The sequence below is a fragment of the Panthera tigris genome, chromosome D3 (assembly GCF_018350195.1).
Source record: "Panthera tigris isolate Pti1 chromosome D3, P.tigris_Pti1_mat1.1, whole genome shotgun sequence".
Classification (NCBI taxonomy): Eukaryota; Metazoa; Chordata; class Mammalia; order Carnivora; family Felidae; genus Panthera; species Panthera tigris.
In genome coordinates this window covers 80,601,468-80,620,951 of record NC_056671.1, presented here as the reverse complement: position 1 = coordinate 80,620,951, position 19,484 = coordinate 80,601,468, and the positions used below count along the sequence as shown (strand labels likewise).

Genomic DNA, 19,484 nt, shown 5'->3' with positions numbered 1-19,484 from the left:
ACACCTTCCCCGAGAAATTCTTCACCGCTCCTTCCAAATTAAGCATCCCCTCCTCTGTGGCCTCATGGTGCAAACTGCCTGTGTCTATGAGTCCTTGTCTGTCTTCTAACATCCCATCTGGAGTCATGTGACCTGGGATCAAACTCCAGCTTTATCACTCAGAAGCTGCATGGATTGGGGGACCATCTATCTCTCTGAGGCTTAGTTTTCCCCATTTGTAAAAATGGGATACTTAAGATCCACTTCACAGAATTAAGAAATAAGATAATGTATGTGGAAGTATTTTATAAACCATGATACAGGTAACAATTTTAGATTTACATTTTTCAACATGAAAAAGTAACAAGTTTCTATACCACTGTAATGCAAACTCCCAAAGAGCAGGAATTTAAAAAAAAATCTTTTATTTTAAAATAATAATTACAAAAGAGTTGCAAAGATATTTAGAGAATTCCCATATAGTCTTTTTTTTTTAAGTTTATTCATTTATTTTGAGAGAGAGCATGAGCAGGGGAGGGGCAGAGAAAGAGGGAGGGAGAGAATGCCAAGCAGACCCCACACTGTCAGCACAGAGCCTGATGCAGGGCTCGATCCCACGAACTGCAAGATCATGACCTGAGTCAAAATTAAGAGTCAGACGCTTAACTGACTGAGCCATCCAGGTGCCCTGCCCATATACACTTTACCCAATATCCCCTACTGTTAGCATCTTATCTTGTTTATTTATCAAAACTCAGGGTGCCTGGGTGGCTCAGTCGGTTAAGCATCCGACTTCCACTCAGGTCGTGATATCTAAGCTTGTGAGTTCGAGCCACACATTGAGCTCTGTGCCGACAGTTCAGAGCCTGAAGCCAGCTTCAGATTCTGTGTCTCCCCCTCTCTCTGCTCCTGCCCTACTTGCACTCTGTCTCTCTCGAAAATAAGTAAACATAAAAACCCTATAAAATTTGTTTCAGTGTAGTACTATTAGCTAAAATCCAGACTTAATTTGTGTTTTTATCAGTTTTTCCACTGATGTCTTTTGTTGTTGTTCCAGGATCCAACCCAGAATCCCATATTGCATTTAGTTGTCATGTCTCCTTAGTTCCCTGCAATCTGTGACAGTTTCTCAGTCTTTTCTTATCTTTCATTACTTTGACATTTTTGAAGAGCCTGGTTAGGCATTTTTTTAGAAGTAGAAAAGCCCTCAATTTGTGTTTTTCTTGTGTTTTCTCACGAGTAGACTAAAATTATGGATTTTTGAAAATACCTTACAGACGATAGCCTTCTCTTTGAATATTGAGGGTACGTGATACTAACACGATTTGTTGATAGTGATAAAAGAGGGATTTTTGACCGTTTGGTTCATATCCAATATCCACAGCAGCCTGGCACATGGTGGTAATTTATATCAGTGGATTCTCTTTTCACTATTATGTGTCTGTGTCTTCCACTAAATTGTAAACTCCTGAATGGCAAAGACCATACCATATTCATCTCTGTAGTTTTTTAATGCCTAGTCGACTTACATTTAGTGGGTGTTCCATAGACTCTTAGGGATTGAGGTGAAAGGTAAATTGGAGTCTAGTTGTACCTTCAGGGAAAATCAGGTTTATCCAATAGTCATTAAGGATCTGGCAATTTCTTTTAAGCAGCTCAGTTAAAAGGTTTAGTATTTATTAAATGTCTATGATGTGCTGACACCGTAAGGGCTGCGATCCCTACAGCATTTTCAGTAAGTGGAAGGGAACAGAGGGGTGGAAAGGTGAACTGGCAGATGAAGGCAGAGGGAGGGCTGACTTTGAGCTTTGAGCCTGGATGGTGGAGTTTTCGTGATGTTATTCTGAGAAGTTTGGGGTAGATGATCATTAACTTGACTACAAATGTGTTGAATTTGTCTTGTGGGAAAGTCCTGTGATTTCTGGAGATCTCTGGAAGGTTATGAATGCAAGACAGAAGACAGCATTAGGCCTAGAGATGTAGATTGGAAGTCATTTCTATTATATCGCTATATAAAGTCCAGGAAGGGGATAAGATGAGCAGGGATGGAGTAGTTTGATTAAAGAGAACATGACTCTTGACACAACGCTACAGATAGAGAAGAATAAGTAGGGGAAACAGTGGGACACCTGGGTGGCTCAGTCGGTTAAGCATCTGACTCCTGACTTCAGCTCAGGTCATGATCTCACAGTTCTTGGGATCAAGCCCCGCATCAGGCTCTGTACTGATGGCATGGAGCTTGCCTGGGATTCTGTCTCACTCGCTCTCTGCCCTTCCCCCGCTTGCTCTCAAAATAAATAATAATTTTTTTTTTTTTTAAAAAAGAAGGGAAGACAGTGAAGGAGAAAGACAAGGAATATTAGGATTCTCTACAAGTGAGAGTTCAAGAACTGGGTAGTTGACAATACCTAGTAAGAAGGGCGAGGGAAGAACTTTAGTAGGAGACATCAGATGATCGGGAAGAATTAGGGAGTGAGTAGGAAATAAAATGGAGGAATGATTAAATACCTATTTCACTTTCCTTGGGGAAGCTTACCTACATAAGGATGAAGAAAAAGGGGATTTTGACTGCAAACGATAGAAAGGCTGACGCAAGGTCTCATTGAAGGTCTGCGACTAATCCCTGACATGTGATCTCACAGAAAGCACTTAACCTCTGTCATTAACCTTCCTTATAAATGGTGTAAAAGATAATCTGATCTGCCAGTTTCATAAGACTTGTGTTCAGGAGCCTGCTTCCCCACCAAACCGTGAGCTCCTAGAGGACAGCAACCACACCTGTCTTTTACTAACATTCTCAGGACCTCACGGAGCCATGACAACTTATTGAATAAAGTGTACAGTGTTGAGTAATAAACGCTGAGGCTTACTGAGATCTTACTGTTCACCCAACACTATGCCAGCGCATGCTACTAGCATTCTTCACAATCCTGAGGTGGGTACTGTATATAATTAACCCCGTCTTACAGAGGAGAAAACGGAATGAATGAGACACAGTAAACGAGCCCGAAGTCCCCACATGGTGGGTCTTGGGGACGGGATGGCTTTTTCACTCAAAAGCCACAGAACTCCAGGGCACGCTCCATGATGTGGACTGAAAAGAGCCAGAGCCAATAATTCACCTCAAGGGTAAAACATCTGGAAAAAGAAGAAAACGTAACAGATCTTGGCTCTAGGACGCATCACCGCCCCTACGTAAGAGCCGCAGTGCGCTTGCGCCCAGCCTGACTTCCACTAGGCCCGGGAGCGCTTCCGGGCTCCCGGCATCGCGAGACCCCGGGGCCGAGGCGAGACCAGAATGGCTGGAGACTGGGTAGCGCGCGTGCTGATGACGAAAGCGGAAGTGCCGAGGCCAGAGGCGGGACGAGAGCCCGGAGGGGGCTCAGAATTGCGGAAGTTTTTTGAGAAGGGTCGGCGGCGCTTGGAGCGGCTTGCGGTTTTGGAACCAGTTCGCGAAGGGGAGGCGTCGCTCCGGGTCCGAGGGCTACCAGCCTGCGCACGTTTGAGGCAACACCGGGCGCGATTCGACGTTGCCGCTGTTGGCTTCCTCTGCCCTAGTTCTTCCCCAGGGAGCCGCCTCGGATCTCCGCCATGGCATCCACCTCGTCCAATCTCCAGGTATCACTGTTCTCCCGCGTCCTGGAGAGCCGGAGCCGAGGGGCGGCGCGGGGTTAGGATTGGAGACAGGGGAGGAGGGAGGAAGCGGCCGCGCCCCTGGTGCCGGACGGAGGAGGGCGGCACCCCCGCCCAGCCGCAGGTGGGAGGGTCGGGCGCTTTCCGCCCGCTCCGGGATCTCCCAAGCCCACCCGCTGTGCGAGACGCTTCACTTTTGTTGAGGTGGGTTTTCTTCCTCTTTTGAACAGAACTGGGCAGAGCTTTGAACCGGAGGCACAGACGCTCCAATCACTGTAAGACAGAGAGGAAAGAACGTAATGTTTGCAAAGCACTGGTGATCTTAGTTCTCCGTCTCAAGCTGGTGTAGCAAAGCCCTTCTCTTTTAGCTGTCAGGTGAATAGAAACGTGAGGACAGTCTTGGAATTTGAGGAATCCGTCAGTTCATTGAGCTATGCATTCATGTGCACTCTGCCATGGCTCCCAAAATGTATATAAAATCAGGGAGTGTTCTTAAGCTTTGTGGCTCCATCTCCCCACCCTTACCACAGTGAGTACAGTGTTTTGTACATAAATCGTAGAACCTTAAACTTTTAGACATGATTGTTGGACATCTGTGAGATTCATTGAGAAATTTGTGAAATCGTGCCTCCGATGCCCAGAAGGGATCTGAGGTTTCAGAGGGATTTAGAATGTGACTTAGCCTCGAGGACTCCCAGTCCACTGGGTCATTTTGGGACAAAAGATCAGCATAAAATATTGAACCCTTGTCTTCGTCTTGCAGTCGTTGATGAGACATTCATTGAGTGTCCAGTACAAGCACTAAGGATAATGGAGGACTTGCTGAAACCTGGGTAATTGACAAGAAAGACCACTGAAAGTAGATACATTAAAATAGAACTCAGAATTTCACACACAGAAAGAGGTAGGATAGGAAGGAGCTTTGGGGGATTTTTTTTTTTAACGTTTATTTTGAGAAAGAGAGAGACAGAATGTGTGTGGGGGGGGGGGGCAGAGAGAGAGGGGAGACACAGAATCCAAAGCAGGCTCCAGGCTCTGAGCTGTCAGCACAGAGCCCGACGTGGGGCTCGAACTTACCAACCGCGAGGTCATGACCTGAGCGGAAGTGGGTCGCTTAACCAACTGAGCCACCCAGGCGTCCCTTTCTTGGGATTTTTACCTTGAAAATCAACCCAAAAGATTATGAAAATAAATGTTTTATGTGTCTCAGAATGTTATAATTGCAACTATGGCTTATTCCTTAGAATGAAGAATAAGTCATGTATTGATTTTTGTGTGTATCTTTTCCAACAGGGTTGCATTAGACTAAGATATAACAATCTCCACTTAGCGTTGACTTTTTTGGTAGCCCATTCAGAAAGGGTCTTTTTGGTAAATGTTTTTGGAAAAAGTATTGTTTCTTTGATAAAAGCATTGTTTCTTTAATATCAAAAGTGATTTCTTTTGAAGTACTGTCTTGTCTTCATATTTGTTGGTTTTTTAGTTAACTCTTTATTTCATCAGCTTTTCGCTTGTCAAAACTGCATGTAATTTGGACATTCTGCAACATAATTTTCATCCATTTACTGATACCTTTTTCCTTTTTTTTTTTTTTTAAGGCTTTTATGTTTTGAGAGCCAGCATGAGTGGGGGAGGGGCAAAGAGAGAGGGGGCCAGGGGATCCAAAGCAGGCTCTGCGCTGACAGGCTGACAGCAGCAAGCCCGATGATGCTGGGCTCCAACTCAACTTGAGAACTGCAAGATCATGACCTGAGCCGAAGTCGGGTGCTCAACCCACTGAGCCACCCAGGCGCCCCTGTTTTTTCTTTTGCAAGAATTGCACTTTGGTTTTATGGTCAGTTTGCGTCATATTTGAATTGGGTTGTTGGATGTTCCTTAATGAATCGGCTAGAGGCTGACACAAATGAAAGGCACGTTGCTAGTTTTAAACGGGGAGAGATGTTTAATTTTATGGTGGTTGGGTCATAGGTGCACTTTCTCATTCAAACCTTTTTAACCTTCTAACCTAGGAAATTTGGATGAAGAATATTCTTAAATAGCAAATAACTTTCCCACCAAACAAGGCAAAACTCCCCATAACCAGGAGCTCTTAACTAATGGAGGAATGCAGATAACTAAAACTCACAATTATAAAATAACACAATTGTGCTATGATAGAATTAAAGGTTAGTATAGGAGGGCAGAAAGGAAGGACTTATCTAACTCTTCAAAGGTAACTGAGAAATGTTCCACAGAGGAGATGATGTGAGCTTAGATAATGTGTAAGGTGCCGACACTAACTGTCCACCGGGTGTTTGGTGTGATCTTAATCCTCAAAGCAACTCTTCAAGGTGAATATTACTTCAGTTTCAGGGTATAAGAATCCAAAGTTTATTAAGGTTATGATTTAACCCAAGACATGCAGTTAGTTAGTATAGAAGACAGTTTTGAATCCAGGTTTATGTGTTATACATTTGTACTTTTTTCACTATGAAGTTATGCCTTGGACCAGAAAATGGGATGCATTCCAGGTAAAGAAAAGAATATATGCCCCAGTCTAGAAGTGCAATAAACCTTAGGGTTGGCAGAAATTGCGAGTAATGCGGTATACGTAGAACTCAAGGTTTACTCAGTCCTAAATGTGCCATACATTTTGCTAAGTCTTAGGGAATCATAAAAGAAATATATCATCCTTGAAATCCAAGGGCTTACATTCTGATGTGAAAAGACATATAAAGTGGCTGGGGCGCCTTGATGGTTCAGTCGGTCAAGTGCCCGACATCAGCTCAGGTCATGATCTCACAGTTCATGGGTCCGAACCCCGTGTCAGGCTCTGTGCTGACAGCTCAGAGCTCGGAGCCTGCTTCAAATTCTGTGTCTCCCTCTCTCTCTCTGTCCCTCCCCCACTCTTTCTCTCTCTCTCTCAAAAAATGAATAAACATTAAAAAATATTTTTAAGTGGCTAACAGGGATACTGTGTGATCTTTGGAAATGTGTAACAGAGGCAGTGGAAATTTAGAGGAAGCATAGGGTAGGCCACTTGGGGGTATCAGGGACACTTTGCATCAGGAGGACCGTGACTGTGCCAAGTCTTAGAGAAGCTGGAGTTATGTGGGGAGATAACTGGATAGCATATTCCAGGTGGAGAGTACACTATAAACAGGCATAAAGTCTCAGTTGTCCCATCAGTTTGGCATGACTGGAACTGCGTGCATAAGGTGAGTGGACAAGCCTAGTTAGGCCATGGAAGGGTGTTTGCTAACACAGAGATGATTGGTCCTCATCCTGCTATAGTCAGGAGTCTGCGAAGGTAATATGCTCAGGGTTTTGTTTTAGAAGGAAACTACCATGCGTGCGTGGGGGACAGCCAGACCGGTAGCCACCCTGGGAACATGGGAGACCAGTTAGGAGGCAGGGTTCTGTGTGATGGGAGATGGGGAGGGCCAAAGTAGTGTAGTACCTCTTAAAGAAGAAAGGATTAATCAAAGACAGATTGGAGAGGAAGAAGTCAGGCTTGGCTCTGCATTTAGAAAGAGGGGTGCGGAGGAGGCTGAGTTTTCGCCCCTCTTCCTGGGTTGGATATCTCAGTGGGGAAGAATTGGGTCTGGGATTACAAGAAGAGGCACATATTTGGGCGCAGGTGATCTTGAACTTTTTGGGTTTGAAATGCATGTACGGGCAACCAAGTGGAAATGTTCCATGAGCAGTTGGAGACATATGTGTAGAACTAGAGGGAGAGAGCTGGAAACAAGCATTGGAGAGTTATTAGCATACAGATGGTAGCAGAGGTCGAGGGTATCTTGGAGAGTTCATAGCATGAGGAGGAACGAGAACGCTGTGCAATATTGGCATAGAAGGAGAGAAAAAAGGGCGCCTGCAGAAGAATCGCTGCACAGGCAAGAGTAGAACTGAGAGAGAAGGGTGCCATGGAGGCCGGAGGAGGAGGCCGAGTCCAGATGTCTGCTTTGAGGGTTGAATGCTGCGGACAGAGTTAGGTCATTGCGAGGCCTGGCAGGCAGCGGGAAGCACTGGAGGAGTCAAGAAAGCATGATGCGCTCGGGGTTCTCTTTGGGATTTTGCTCTGGAGGCGAAGAGATAAGTGAGATGTTAACCAGGGAGGAACCTAGAAACTGGGGAGAGCCAGCGGGTTTTCGTTTGTGTTTTGGAGGTATGAGTCTGAGGTAGGACTTTACGTATATTTTAATGCTGAGGAAGGCCCCGATTAAAAAAAAAAAAAAAAAAGGTTACGTTGGGGAGAGCAGCAGAGTGGGCATGTGATTCATAGAGTGGATGTCAGAGAAGGAAGATGGGGGTGGTCTCCAGAGCCCAGGGGAGAGAAATAGCATGGACAGGCAGGAAAACATCCAGTGGAGGAAAGTTGTTAGAGATGATAGGGGTGGAATAACCAAAAGGAAGAAGATTCTGAGAAAGCAATAGGGGATTTTTTTTCCTTCGTTCGGCAATGTTATTAAGTGCCCAGTGTGTGCCAGGCACCGGCTCTGGGGTGGGGGGAGAACCGAGAGCAGGGGCAGAGTGCAGCCTCTGCGGTAGATTAGGGGGGGCCTCTCTGAGGACTTGGCATTTGAACTGTGAAAAAGAGACTGTCCTGTGCCTGTTGGGGAAGAACATTCTAGGCCGAGGGATCAGCCGTGCGCAGGCTTCCTGAGTAAAGGTGAACTAACAGGTTTGGGGTGAGATCCGGAAGGAGCCAGGGCACACACAGGTCATTTAAGGCCCTGTCGACCGTGAGCCAGCATCTGGGTTTTATTAACTACCGTGCGAACCCACCGAAGAGGGCCCATCGTTGGCTGCCAGGTGGACGCCAGGGTGTTGAGTGTGGAAGCAGGCTGACCACTCGGGAGGCTCGGTGGTAGTTTTGAAACACGTGCGATGGAAGTGGTCAGGGTTAGGAATAACTGGCACTCCCAAACCACACCAGACACAGTCACTTTCATTTCAGATGAAAAATGCTGATAGAACCAAGGTTGAAGTGGGGTGTTCGGCAAGGGAAAAAGAGATACATACCCTCAAATCATTTTTGATTAAAGGTTTAACATGCGCTGTTCAGTAGTAGCTACATGTGACTATTTAAATTTATTTATTTTAATTTTTTTTATGTTTATTTATTTTTGAGAGACAGAGCACAAGCAGGGTAGGGGCAGAGGGAGAGAGGGAGACACAGAATCTGAAGCAGGCCCCAGGCTCTGAGCTGTCAGCACAGAGCCTGTTGCGGGGCTCAAACTCAAGAACTGTGAGATCATGACTTGAGCTGGAAGTCGGATGCTTAACCGACTGAGCCACCCAGGCACCTTTATTTAAATTTAAATTTTACTCAAAATTTAGAACTCGTCAGTCACACTAGCCATGGGTGCTCAGAAGCCGATTGTAGCTAGTGGCTCACAGTTGGACAGTGCAAATACAGGCCTGTCCGTCATCAAAGAAGGGCTGGTTTAAAGTCATTGTTACCGTATTTGGAGCTAGGTAATTAAATACCAAGTGTAAGAGTTTTCCTTAACCATCACTGTGGTGCTGAAAATAGGACTGACTGCAAATGAGGAGAACATATAGCTAGAGAGGTGAGCGGCACAACAATTCAAAATAATAGAAGAAAATTGTAGCTAGAATAAGAAAGAACTTATTTCTCCTGCATGGCTTAGCCGTGGAGTCTTCTAGGGGCATTTTTATGTGACAAGGTGCCCCAGTCCACCGGTTGCCCACACGTATGAGTGCTATGAGTTCACCCTTTATATCCCACCTAGCTTACCAGACTTTTGAAAATTCACCATCAAATTCAGCTATTTGAACTGTGAAACATCTTATCAACTCTACCATTTTTTTTCCCTCCTGCAACAACAGGGGGAAGGTCTGTTCCCCCTATTTACAGCTTTCATTCCATCTATGCATTCCATTAGCAACTGCTTCAAAATATAATATTCCCACGTATGGTTGGTTTGGGATTGTTTGAGTGGTTTTTTTCTTATATGCTTATTTTTAATATAGCATAACCATGATCCTTTTTTTCTACTGGCTCTTTTGTTGAATACAGTTTTACTACTTAGACTAATCCAGGTGGAATGTTTTAATAAACCATGCTTGTTATTTACATGTGTGTATGTGTGTTTAAATATTAAAGTTGGTTTTTTAATGAAGGTTTTATTTTGCTATAACCATGGGTTCACATGCGATGGTGAGAAATCATATAGAGGGGTTCTGTGGACCCTTCACCCATTTGCTCCCAGTGGTAGCATTTTATAAAACTATAGTACAGTATAACCCGGAGGTTGACATTGATACATTCCACCAGTCTTACTCAGATTTTCCAGTTTTACTTGTATTCATGTATATTGTGTGTGTGTGTGTGTGTGTGTGTGTGTGTGCAGAGCTGTGTCATATGGGTAAGTTCCTGGATCCTCCATCAAAGTCATGATACAGAATAGTTCTACCCACAGGGACCCCTCCTGTGGCCCTTTTATAGATTTTTTTAGTGTATTTTTATTTTTTGAGAGATAGAGAAAGAAACGGCATGTGGGGGCAGGGCAGAGGAATAGGGAGAGAGAGAATCTTAAGCAGGCTCCCCACCCAGCACAGTCTCACCACCATGAAATCCTCACCTGGGCTGAAATCAAGAGTCAGATGCTTACACAGACTTTTTTTTTTTTTTTTTTTTTTTGAGAGAGACAGAGACAGAATGCAAATGGGTTAGGGGCAGAGAGAGAGGGAGACACTGAATCTGAAGCAGGATCCAGGCTCTGAGCTGTCAGCACAGAGCCTGATGTGGGGCTCGAACTCACGAACCATGAGATCATGACCTGAGCCGAAGTCGGACGCTCAACCGACTGAGCCACCCAGGCGCCCCTCAAGAGTCAGATGCTTAACTAACTGAGTCACCAAGGAGCCCCCTGTTGCCCTTTTAGAACCACAATCACCTCTCTTTCTCGCCACCCCCCCCCCCCCACCATCCCTGTTTCCTGACAATACTAATATGTTCTCCATCTCTGGTTTTGTCATTTCCAGAAAGTTACATAAATGGAATCATACGATATGTAACTTTCTGGGATATGTAACTTTCTGGAATCGGTTCTTCCTCAAGATCCATTCATGTTGTGTGTATCAAAGTAGTTTCTTTTTGTAACTGAACCGTACTCCTTGGTATGGGTGTAGCACACTTTGTTTAACCATGCTGTATGGTTGAAGGACATCTGGAATGTACATGTATAAATTTTTGTGTGAACAGAAGTCTTCATTTCTCTGGGGTAAATACCCAGGAGTGCAGTCACTGGTTCATATGGTAGCTGCACGTTTAGATTTGTGAAAAAAAACAAAACAAAACAAAAACAAAACAGTTTCCCAGAGTGACTCTACCATTTTACATCCTACCAGCAATGTGTAAGTGATCCAGTTCTCTGGAGCGTTTGGTATTATTGTCACTTTTTTTTTTTTTTTTTAAAGCCATTCTGATACATGTTTCAAGATATCTCATGGTGGTTTTAATTTGCATTTCTCTAATGGCTGGTGATGTTAAACATCTTTTTGTGTGCTACTTTACCATGTGTATATCCTCTTTGGTGAAATGTCTGTTTATGTCTTCAGCCCATTTTCTACTTGGATTGTTTTTAAATTGTTGAGTTTTGGGAGTTCTTTCTATTCTAAAATACTAGTCCTTTTATAAATATGTAGTCTGCAAATATTTCTCTCAGTCTGTAGCTTGTCTTTTCATCCTTTTAATAGGATTTTTTACAGAGTAAAACTTTTATAATTTGATGAGGTCCAATTTATCATTTTCCTTTTCTTTCTTTTCTTTTCTTTTCTTTTTTTTTTTTTTTTTTTGAGGTATAATTGACGTATATTCATTTCAGGTGTACAACAGGATTCATTTTTTTTTTTTTTTGTATGCGGTGTGAGATGACACCACAGTAAGTCTAGCTAACACCTGTCACCTTTCATTGTTACAAAAATGGTTTTCCAGTGATGAGAATTTTAAGACACTCTCTTAGCAACTTTCAAATATGCAACACAGTGTTATTAACTGTAGTCACCATACTGTATATTACATCCCTATGACATTTATTTTATAACTAGAGGTTTGGATCTTTGGACTCCCTTCACCTGTTTCACCTTTCCCCACCTCTGGTAACTACCTGTATGTTCTCTGTATCTATTAGCTTGGATTTATTTGTGGATGTTTTCTCTTTCAATTTCACACATAAATGAGATCGTATGGTATTTGTCTTTCTTTGACTTATTTCCTTTAGCGTAATGCCCTTAATTCTATTCATGTCGTCACACATGTCAAGATTTCCTTCTTTTTATGGCTAAATAATATTCCATTGTGTACGTAACCACATTCTCTATCCATTCGTCTGTCTGTGGACACTTAGGTTGTTTCCATAAGTTGGCTATTTTAAATAATGCTGCATTGAACATTGAGGTGCGTGTATCTTTCGACAAAGTTCATGTTTTCGTTTTCTCTGGATAAATAGTGAAATTGCTGAATCATATGGTAGTTCTATTTTTAATTTTTTGAGGAACCTCCATAGTGTTTTCCACAGCGGCTGCACCAATTACGGTCCCACCAACAGTGTACAAGCGTTCCCTTTTGTCCACATCCTCACCAATACTTGCTATTTCTTGTTTTATTGATAATAGCCATTCTAACAGATGTGAGGTCACAGCTCATTGTAGTTTCAATTTGCATTTCCCTGACGTTTAGTGATCTTGAGTGCTGTTTCATATACCTGTTGGGCGTTTGTATGTCTTTGGGAAAATATCTGTTCAGATCCTCGAGTCATTTTTTAATTGGGTTGCTAGGTTTTTTTGCTGTTGAGTTTTATGAGTTCTTCTCTCTACACACTGGATATTAACCCTTTAGCAGGACACGATTTGTAAATATTTTCTCCCATGTGGTAGGTTGCTTTTTCATTTTGTTGATGGTTTCCTTTGCTGTGCAGAAGCTTTTTAGTTTGATGGAGTCCCACTTGTTCATCTTTGTTTTTGTTGCCTTGGCTTTTGGTGTCAAATCCAAAAAATCATCACCAAGACTGGAGTTGGAGCTTAACTTGCCTATATTTTCTTCAAGGCGTTTTATGGTGTCAGGTGTTCTGTTCAAATCTTTTGAGTTAATTTTTGTGGATGGTGTAAGGCAGTGGTCCAGTTTCATTCTTTTGCATTTTGGTGTCCAGTTTTCCCAACACTATTTATTGAAGAGACTGTCCTTTCCTCTTTGGGTATTCTTGACTCCTTTGTGGTGAGTTAATTCACTGTACATACATAGGTTTATTTCTGGGCTCTCTATTCTGTTCCATTGATGTATGTGTCTGTCTTTATGCCAGTCCCATGTTGTTTTCATTTTATATATTGTGTTTTTTGGCACATATAGTCTAAGAACTTTGCCTAGCCCTAGATGCTGGAGATTTTCAGTTGTTTCTAAGGATTTTATGGTTTCATATTTTATATTAAAGTCCACAATCCTTTGTGATTTAATTTTTTTTCAACCTACAACAACCTTAACTTACTATCTCCGTTCCTGCGGGTTAGAAGTCCAGGTCGAGCATCGCTCAGCGGGGCTCTAGCTCAGAGTCTCACCAGGCTGACCGAGGTGTCAGCAGGGCTGCGTGTCTGTCTGTTTGGTGGTTGTTCATGAAGTCTCTGGGGATGTGTCTGCTGCTAAACACATGCGTGTTGTTGGCAGATTTCAGTTTCATGTGGTTGTCAGCCAGGTTCTTTTGCTTGGATGCCAGTGTGGTCGGGTGGATTTTCATCAGGCTTCTATTCTTTCTGACTTCTCCTGCCTCCTGTCTCCTACTTCCAGCTAGAGAAAATTCTCTGCTTTTAAGAACTTACGGGATTTTTTTTAAGTTTTTATTTAATTTCTAGTTAGTTAAATACAGTGTAACAGTTACAGGTGTACAGTGTAGTGAGTTAATTTTTGTGGTTTAGGTCAAGATTCTCTGTCTCTGTCTTTTTTTATTTCTTAATTTTTTTTTGCTAAAGATGTCTGATTGCTCCAGCACTGTTTCTTCTGCCATTAACTTGCTTTTGCAAATTGTCAAAAGTCTGTTGACATATTTGTATGGGTCTATTTCTAGGGGTTTTGTGTTTTTTGGTTTTTTTTTTTAAATACCACAAAAGTCCATGTTCACTATGGACAGTTTTAGAAGATGAGAAAAAGCGGAAAAAGAAGAAATTGAGTCTTATCAAAAACGAGCTGTGTTAAATTTTCTCTACATCTTTTTCCTGGGTTTTGCTTGTTTTTGCTATTGTTTCAAATAGCTGAACTCCTGCTACATGTAAAAATTGTATTGTGCTTTTTAAAAAATCCCATTATAGACATTTTTCCATATTATTGTGAATGGTTTAATATTATTTTAATGATCCTATAATATTCCATTGTGTGGCATCTGTTTGCTGTGTAAAATTAATGTTTCCAAGTTTTGTTTTTGTTTTGTAAAAAGATCCCTCTGGTTACTGTCTTACTGGATTAAAAGATTTGGGCATTTTCATATTCTTGCAATTTCATTGCCCCATTGCTTCTGAGGGGGTTTTACACCATTTACATTTTACTGTTGTTATATGATTTATCTATAACAACATTGCATTTCTGAGAATTTCCCTGAATACTTTTAACTTGAATTTTCATATTATTTGATTATTCCTTACTAGCTTTAAGCTTGACTTATGTTGAATGAAAATTAATGAGAATCTTAGGGATTGGTACTAGGTAAAAGTAGTAGTCAGCATTTACCCATTTAACAAATGTAGTTTACATTTTGTAAATCATTATGATGTATAGTAACATGCAGTTGAGATTTAGGGAAAACAGGTGGATTTGTTTTAAGATTGCTTTTACTTATTTATTTAAAAATATTTATTTTGGGGAGAGCACGGGGCGGGGGGGGAGGGGCGGGCAGAGAGAGGGGGACAGAGGATCTGAAGCAGGCTCTGCGCTAACAGACTGACAGCAGCGAGCCCCGTGCGGGGCTCGAACTCATGAACGGTGAGATCATGACCTGAGCCGAAGTCAGACACTCAGCCAACCGACTGAGCCACCCAGGTGTCCCTGAGGTTGCTTTTAGTTAAAAAAAAAAAAAAAGAAAAAGAAAAGGAAAAAACCACGTTCAATATGATCATTTACATCACAGTGTTGTTGCTTATTTGATTTTGATGATATGATTTTGCCTCCCTTCAAACAGAAAGCAATAGATCTTGCTAGCAAAGCAGCCCAGGAAGACAAAGCTGGGAACTATGAGGAAGCTCTTCAACTCTACCAACACGCTGTTCAGTATTTTCTCCATGTAGTTAAATGTAAGGCCATAGTTTGTTTTCTGTTTTAAAAGTTAAAGGAAAAGATTATTCTGTTTCTTTTATAAAAGTTGAAATATAATGCCAGAAAATTCTAAACCATCCATTTGCAAAATATTCCCGGTAGCTTGTTAATAATTTTTAAGTAGTCGGCAAACAAATGTGCATAGCTATCCTAGTTATTGTTACTTTGTCTACCTAAAAATATTAAAATGCCATATAATCGATGTAAATAGTTTTTATTTTACTGGCGATATACCCACATTATGTACGAACCACATTTTCTAAGCGTCTCTGAAAATACTCTCTTAAGTACTTGTAAAAAAATAGGTTGGGAGCCATTTTGTTCGTATGTTTTCCAAATACGTACTGCATGTTTCCCACGCACCAGGTACTGTTTTAGGCACCGGGATGCGACGGTGAGGGGAAAGTGGGTAAAAACCCTGCCTCCGTGGCTCTTCAGCGTAAGCTGAGCATACGACAAAAGTGTCTCTCTGGCAAACTGAAAGTTATTTTTTACTGAAAACTTCAGCGGTTGGATAATTTAGGATTTTCTTTTGAGCTTCTTCATTTCATGTTGAGGTTTTCTGTCAAATAAAGTGAAACTAAAAATGAATCCTAAGATAATTGGGGCCGGTCCTTGCCCTGCATGGACTGCTCAAGTCGGCTTTTGAAATAGCTCCCATAGAGGCCTTTGTGGAGTAAAATTACTGTATTGGGGGCACCTGTAACATACGGAATTTCCGGCATTCTTCTACCATGAGATGAAACTTACGTAGACATTAATGGAAACGGTTGATATTACTTTTGTTGGTCTTAGTATTGGTTTTATGCGAGAGCAGCCGCTTTCAGCTGTCTGCACAAAATGTTAAAGGAAGAATAGAAAACCCACAGAATATTACATAATTTCTTCTTATTATTTAGCATTAACTTAACATATCCTAGTGTCTTGCTCAGATTTCTTTCTGCCTCAGACCTGCTGTTGGCTTCCAGCCGTGCTGGAGGGAAGCAGACAAGAGTTGGTGATGGTTGGTTACGAGGCTTAGAGATACCCTTCCTCCCTCCCCCCGCTCCCAAACTAGATTGTCCATGTCTCAAAAGTGTGTCTAAGAGTTTAAACCTGTCCATGTAGAAGACTAATGGAAAAATCTCTCTCACTTGCCTTTAATAGATGAAGCCCAGGGTGATAAAGCCAAGCAGAGTATCAGGGCAAAGTGTACAGAGTATCTTGATAGAGCAGAAAAACTAAAGGAGTACCTGAAAAAGAAAGAGAAAACTCCACAGAAGCCAGTGAAAGAGGGACAGCCGAATCCAGCGGAGGAGAAAGGGTATGTATTTTAGAGTGTTAGACTTTATTATATCTACTTAAACGAGAAAACTACATTTAACTTGTGAAATCCGTTTCTTTTGTTTAAACCAGCTGTTGGCAACCCAGGACTCAGAGGCCAAATCTGACCGGCTGCCAGTTTTTGTAAGCAAAGTCTTACCGGAACATAGTCTCTTACGTCTAAGAAAATGAGATTGTGGGACCTTGCTATCTGGCCTGGTTGGGTTTGCAGGCAGGAGGTTCTGGTCAGCTGTACGGACTGTGATGCTCACTGTTCGTGGTGTGCAGTGGCACAAGTTACTTGGGTAGTCCCTGTGGTCGCCGGGGGAGTGCCTTGCAGGCAGGGCTTTGGGGCAGCTTCCGAAGGCCATTTTAAAGGACATAAGGAATGGAAGAACTAGAGGTGACTGGCTGCTTCAGACTGCACGGAAGGGTTTGAGGAAAACTGCAAATTCAGCGTTTTATATCCTCTGTTGAAGACATGGTCAGGGAATCAGCGGTTCCTGTGACACCTAAGAATATTTTCTCTTCTGTACCTACAGCACTGACATAACAAAAACCAGACCCCACCTGATCTTGCGGATTACTGCATTTCAACGTGGAATCAACTTCAGGGTTTCTCACATGAAAGTTGGGCCATTTACTGGCGGACTAATGAAACCATTGGAAAAATTTTAGTTAACCTCGAATGACCCCCTGACTCTTCCTGAGACTCCTTTGCCGGGAGAAATGTCCTCTCCTCCCTGTGAGTTGAGGACCCTGTGGGGTCCACTCCTGAGATGGCTCCCTAGAAGGGGGATTCCAATTCTGTATTGAATAGCAGGACCCATCTTGGCCAATTTAAGCAAAAAGGGATTTATTACAGAGTCTTAACCTTATAGATCTGGGGGAGGGCGGGCAGGGAATCCAGCTTGGATTCCGTAGCGTTAGGAGAAATGCCCGCCTCCCCCAGGGTGGTTCTGGTAAGGATCCGAGGCCTCCTGGTGCCAGGCAGGAGGACCTCCGCCCAGTTCGCTCACAGGCATGGTCTCCTTGCACGCAGCGGCCACCTCAGCTGCTTGCCTCCGCCTTCTCGGAGGGACTTCAGTCTCCTGTGGGGCCCCAGCTGCCAGGAAGCCCGGGCAGGGCAGTTGTGTGAAAGCACCGTCTTCATTGTGCAAGAAAGCACGGTGGGACGAGGCTGGAGTAGGCGTCAGGTGAATCGTTTGGCGGTCTCCACCTCACCTGTAACCCCACCATCCTAGGATAACCAAGCCAGTCCCATTTGGGGGAAAAGATGTCTAGCTTTTTAATCCCCCTTTATATTTGATATGTAAAAAATGATGTAATGCCATATTTTTTGCTTTACCACTTTTTCATTCAACATCGTGTTGTAAATATCTTTCCAATAAACTATTTCTACATCATTTTTAAATACTGCAATGTGTTCTATCATATACTAATCCCTATAATTAAGCATACTCTATTTCTAATTTTTTCCCCTTTGGGAACAGTGTGGGCGTGATTATCCTTGTCGTCAACTCTTTGAACTTATTTTAAATTATTTTTTCAGGATAAATTCTTAGATATGAAATATCTGGATTGATTTACTTGTCTTTTGGTCTCAGTTCATTTTCATCAAAAGCTTCATCTATTCTTTGGAACCCCCCAACCTAAGGATTACAGACCTTGATACCTTAAATAATTAATATTCGGGGTTTTTCTCTCCTGGTTATGGCTTCTTGTTCTGATACATAGTTTGCCTGGTTTGGTGTTTTTATGTTGTTTACAACTCTCCTGTAACTCATCTAAAGTCTTTTGTGGAATGAGGTGTGGGGCATGCGTCTATAAATGTGCACATACATAGGTATGTCATGGGAATTTGGAGCTGGTTCCTGACTTCATTCTGGTCTTTTTGCCCCTTTCCTGTTCATGATTCCATATTGACAGATAACATGCCTGCTTACTATTTTGGTTAATATATTCTTATTAAAAGTAATAAAATAAGGATAACTTTTAATACGAATGTCTTATTTTGCCACTTAAAGTACAAATATTTCAGATTAATTTTTCCTTCATTTTTGCCTTATTTTGATAGCAATGAGTGATCATTTGAATATATTAAATTCTTTTTATTAGGAATGACAGTGATGGGGAAGGAGAATCTGATGATCCTGAAAAAAAGAAACTACAGAATCAACTTCAAGGTTGCTTTAGATTTCATTTTTAAATTTACTATCTTATATTTTTTTAAAAAACCTCATAGTGAATTGTCTATCTGAATTGCTTCTTCCACCTGTATTCAAATGAGGTTCAAGAACTGGCTTTGGTTCCCAGTGGCCCCATGCTGGCTCTGTGTAGGCCATTTTCACAGGATTTGCTCCGTAGGATCTCAGCTAGGTTGTTTTTTCTATGTAGTCAAATATTGTTTGGTTTTATATGTGCCTTAGAAGCCTGTCCGTCAACTTACTCGTTTTCATTTTGTCTTATTTGCCCCCTTCTAGAGAAGGTCGCATTTACGCTAGTAGCATGCTGCAAAATCTAATGGTATTAAAATTCCCAAACTGTCAGAGGAACCGAAGGAGTTAGGACTCACGCTTGGCTTTTAGTGCTGTTGCCGTAGCGTATTCATTGATGGTTTATTTCATGTTTCCAGACCTTTCGCATCAGCTTCTTATTCTGTTTCAGTGTTGCCATTTACATTAATCTCTTCCAGCTTTCTGTTTTTACCTTCCACACCTGTAAAAGCCTGTTCGTTCTCCTGTGCTCGTAGTATAGCGGTGTGATGGGGAGGGTATGGATTTTTAGTTCCATTCAGGTCTGGATTCCCCTCCAGGGCCTCCTGCTGAAAAGCTGTCTAATCTTGGGCAGGTTCCATAGCCTCTCAGAGTAGAAGACCCCAGCTCTAGTATGGAAATTAACAATACCTTCTTTTCTGGGCAATTAAAAGATTATGGCAGTGTAAAACCTGACAATGTTATATCTGACAAATTTTAGGGCCTCAGTAAATGGTAGTCATTCTGTGTATCTAAAAGGGGCATCTACTCAATTGCTGACTATATATACTGAGATTTGATCATCATTTGATATGTTAGCTGATGACTTTTTGGATTGAGTTTTATGTATTTTGTTAATTTGGATCTTACCGAATAGATGCATAGCTGGGAAGGATTTCCATTATATAGGCACAGCCTTGGTGAGTGAATGGTGACTGCACCCTGCTTGGCCAGTCTTTTAATCTTACTGCACTAACTGGTCTCTTCATTTTTATTCTGTTACCTGTCTTACT

The 19,484-nt window shown here is 42.2% G+C and overlaps 1 protein-coding gene across 1 annotated transcript in view; it reads left to right on the top strand.

The window, feature by feature from the left end:
- Nucleotides 1-3,296: 3,296 nt before the first annotated feature.
- VPS4B (vacuolar protein sorting 4 homolog B) overlaps nucleotides 3,297-19,484 on the top strand; it is a 30,594-nt gene continuing 14,406 nt past the window's right edge. Inside the window, exons 1-4 of the mRNA XM_007096092.3 lie at nucleotides 3,297-3,597; nucleotides 14,781-14,892; nucleotides 16,061-16,217; nucleotides 18,335-18,402. Coding sequence (XP_007096154.1) covers nucleotides 3,571-3,597; nucleotides 14,781-14,892; nucleotides 16,061-16,217; nucleotides 18,335-18,402 — 364 coding nt within the window. The 5' untranslated portion in view covers nucleotides 3,297-3,570. The remainder of the gene's footprint in view (nucleotides 3,598-14,780; nucleotides 14,893-16,060; nucleotides 16,218-18,334; nucleotides 18,403-19,484) is intronic.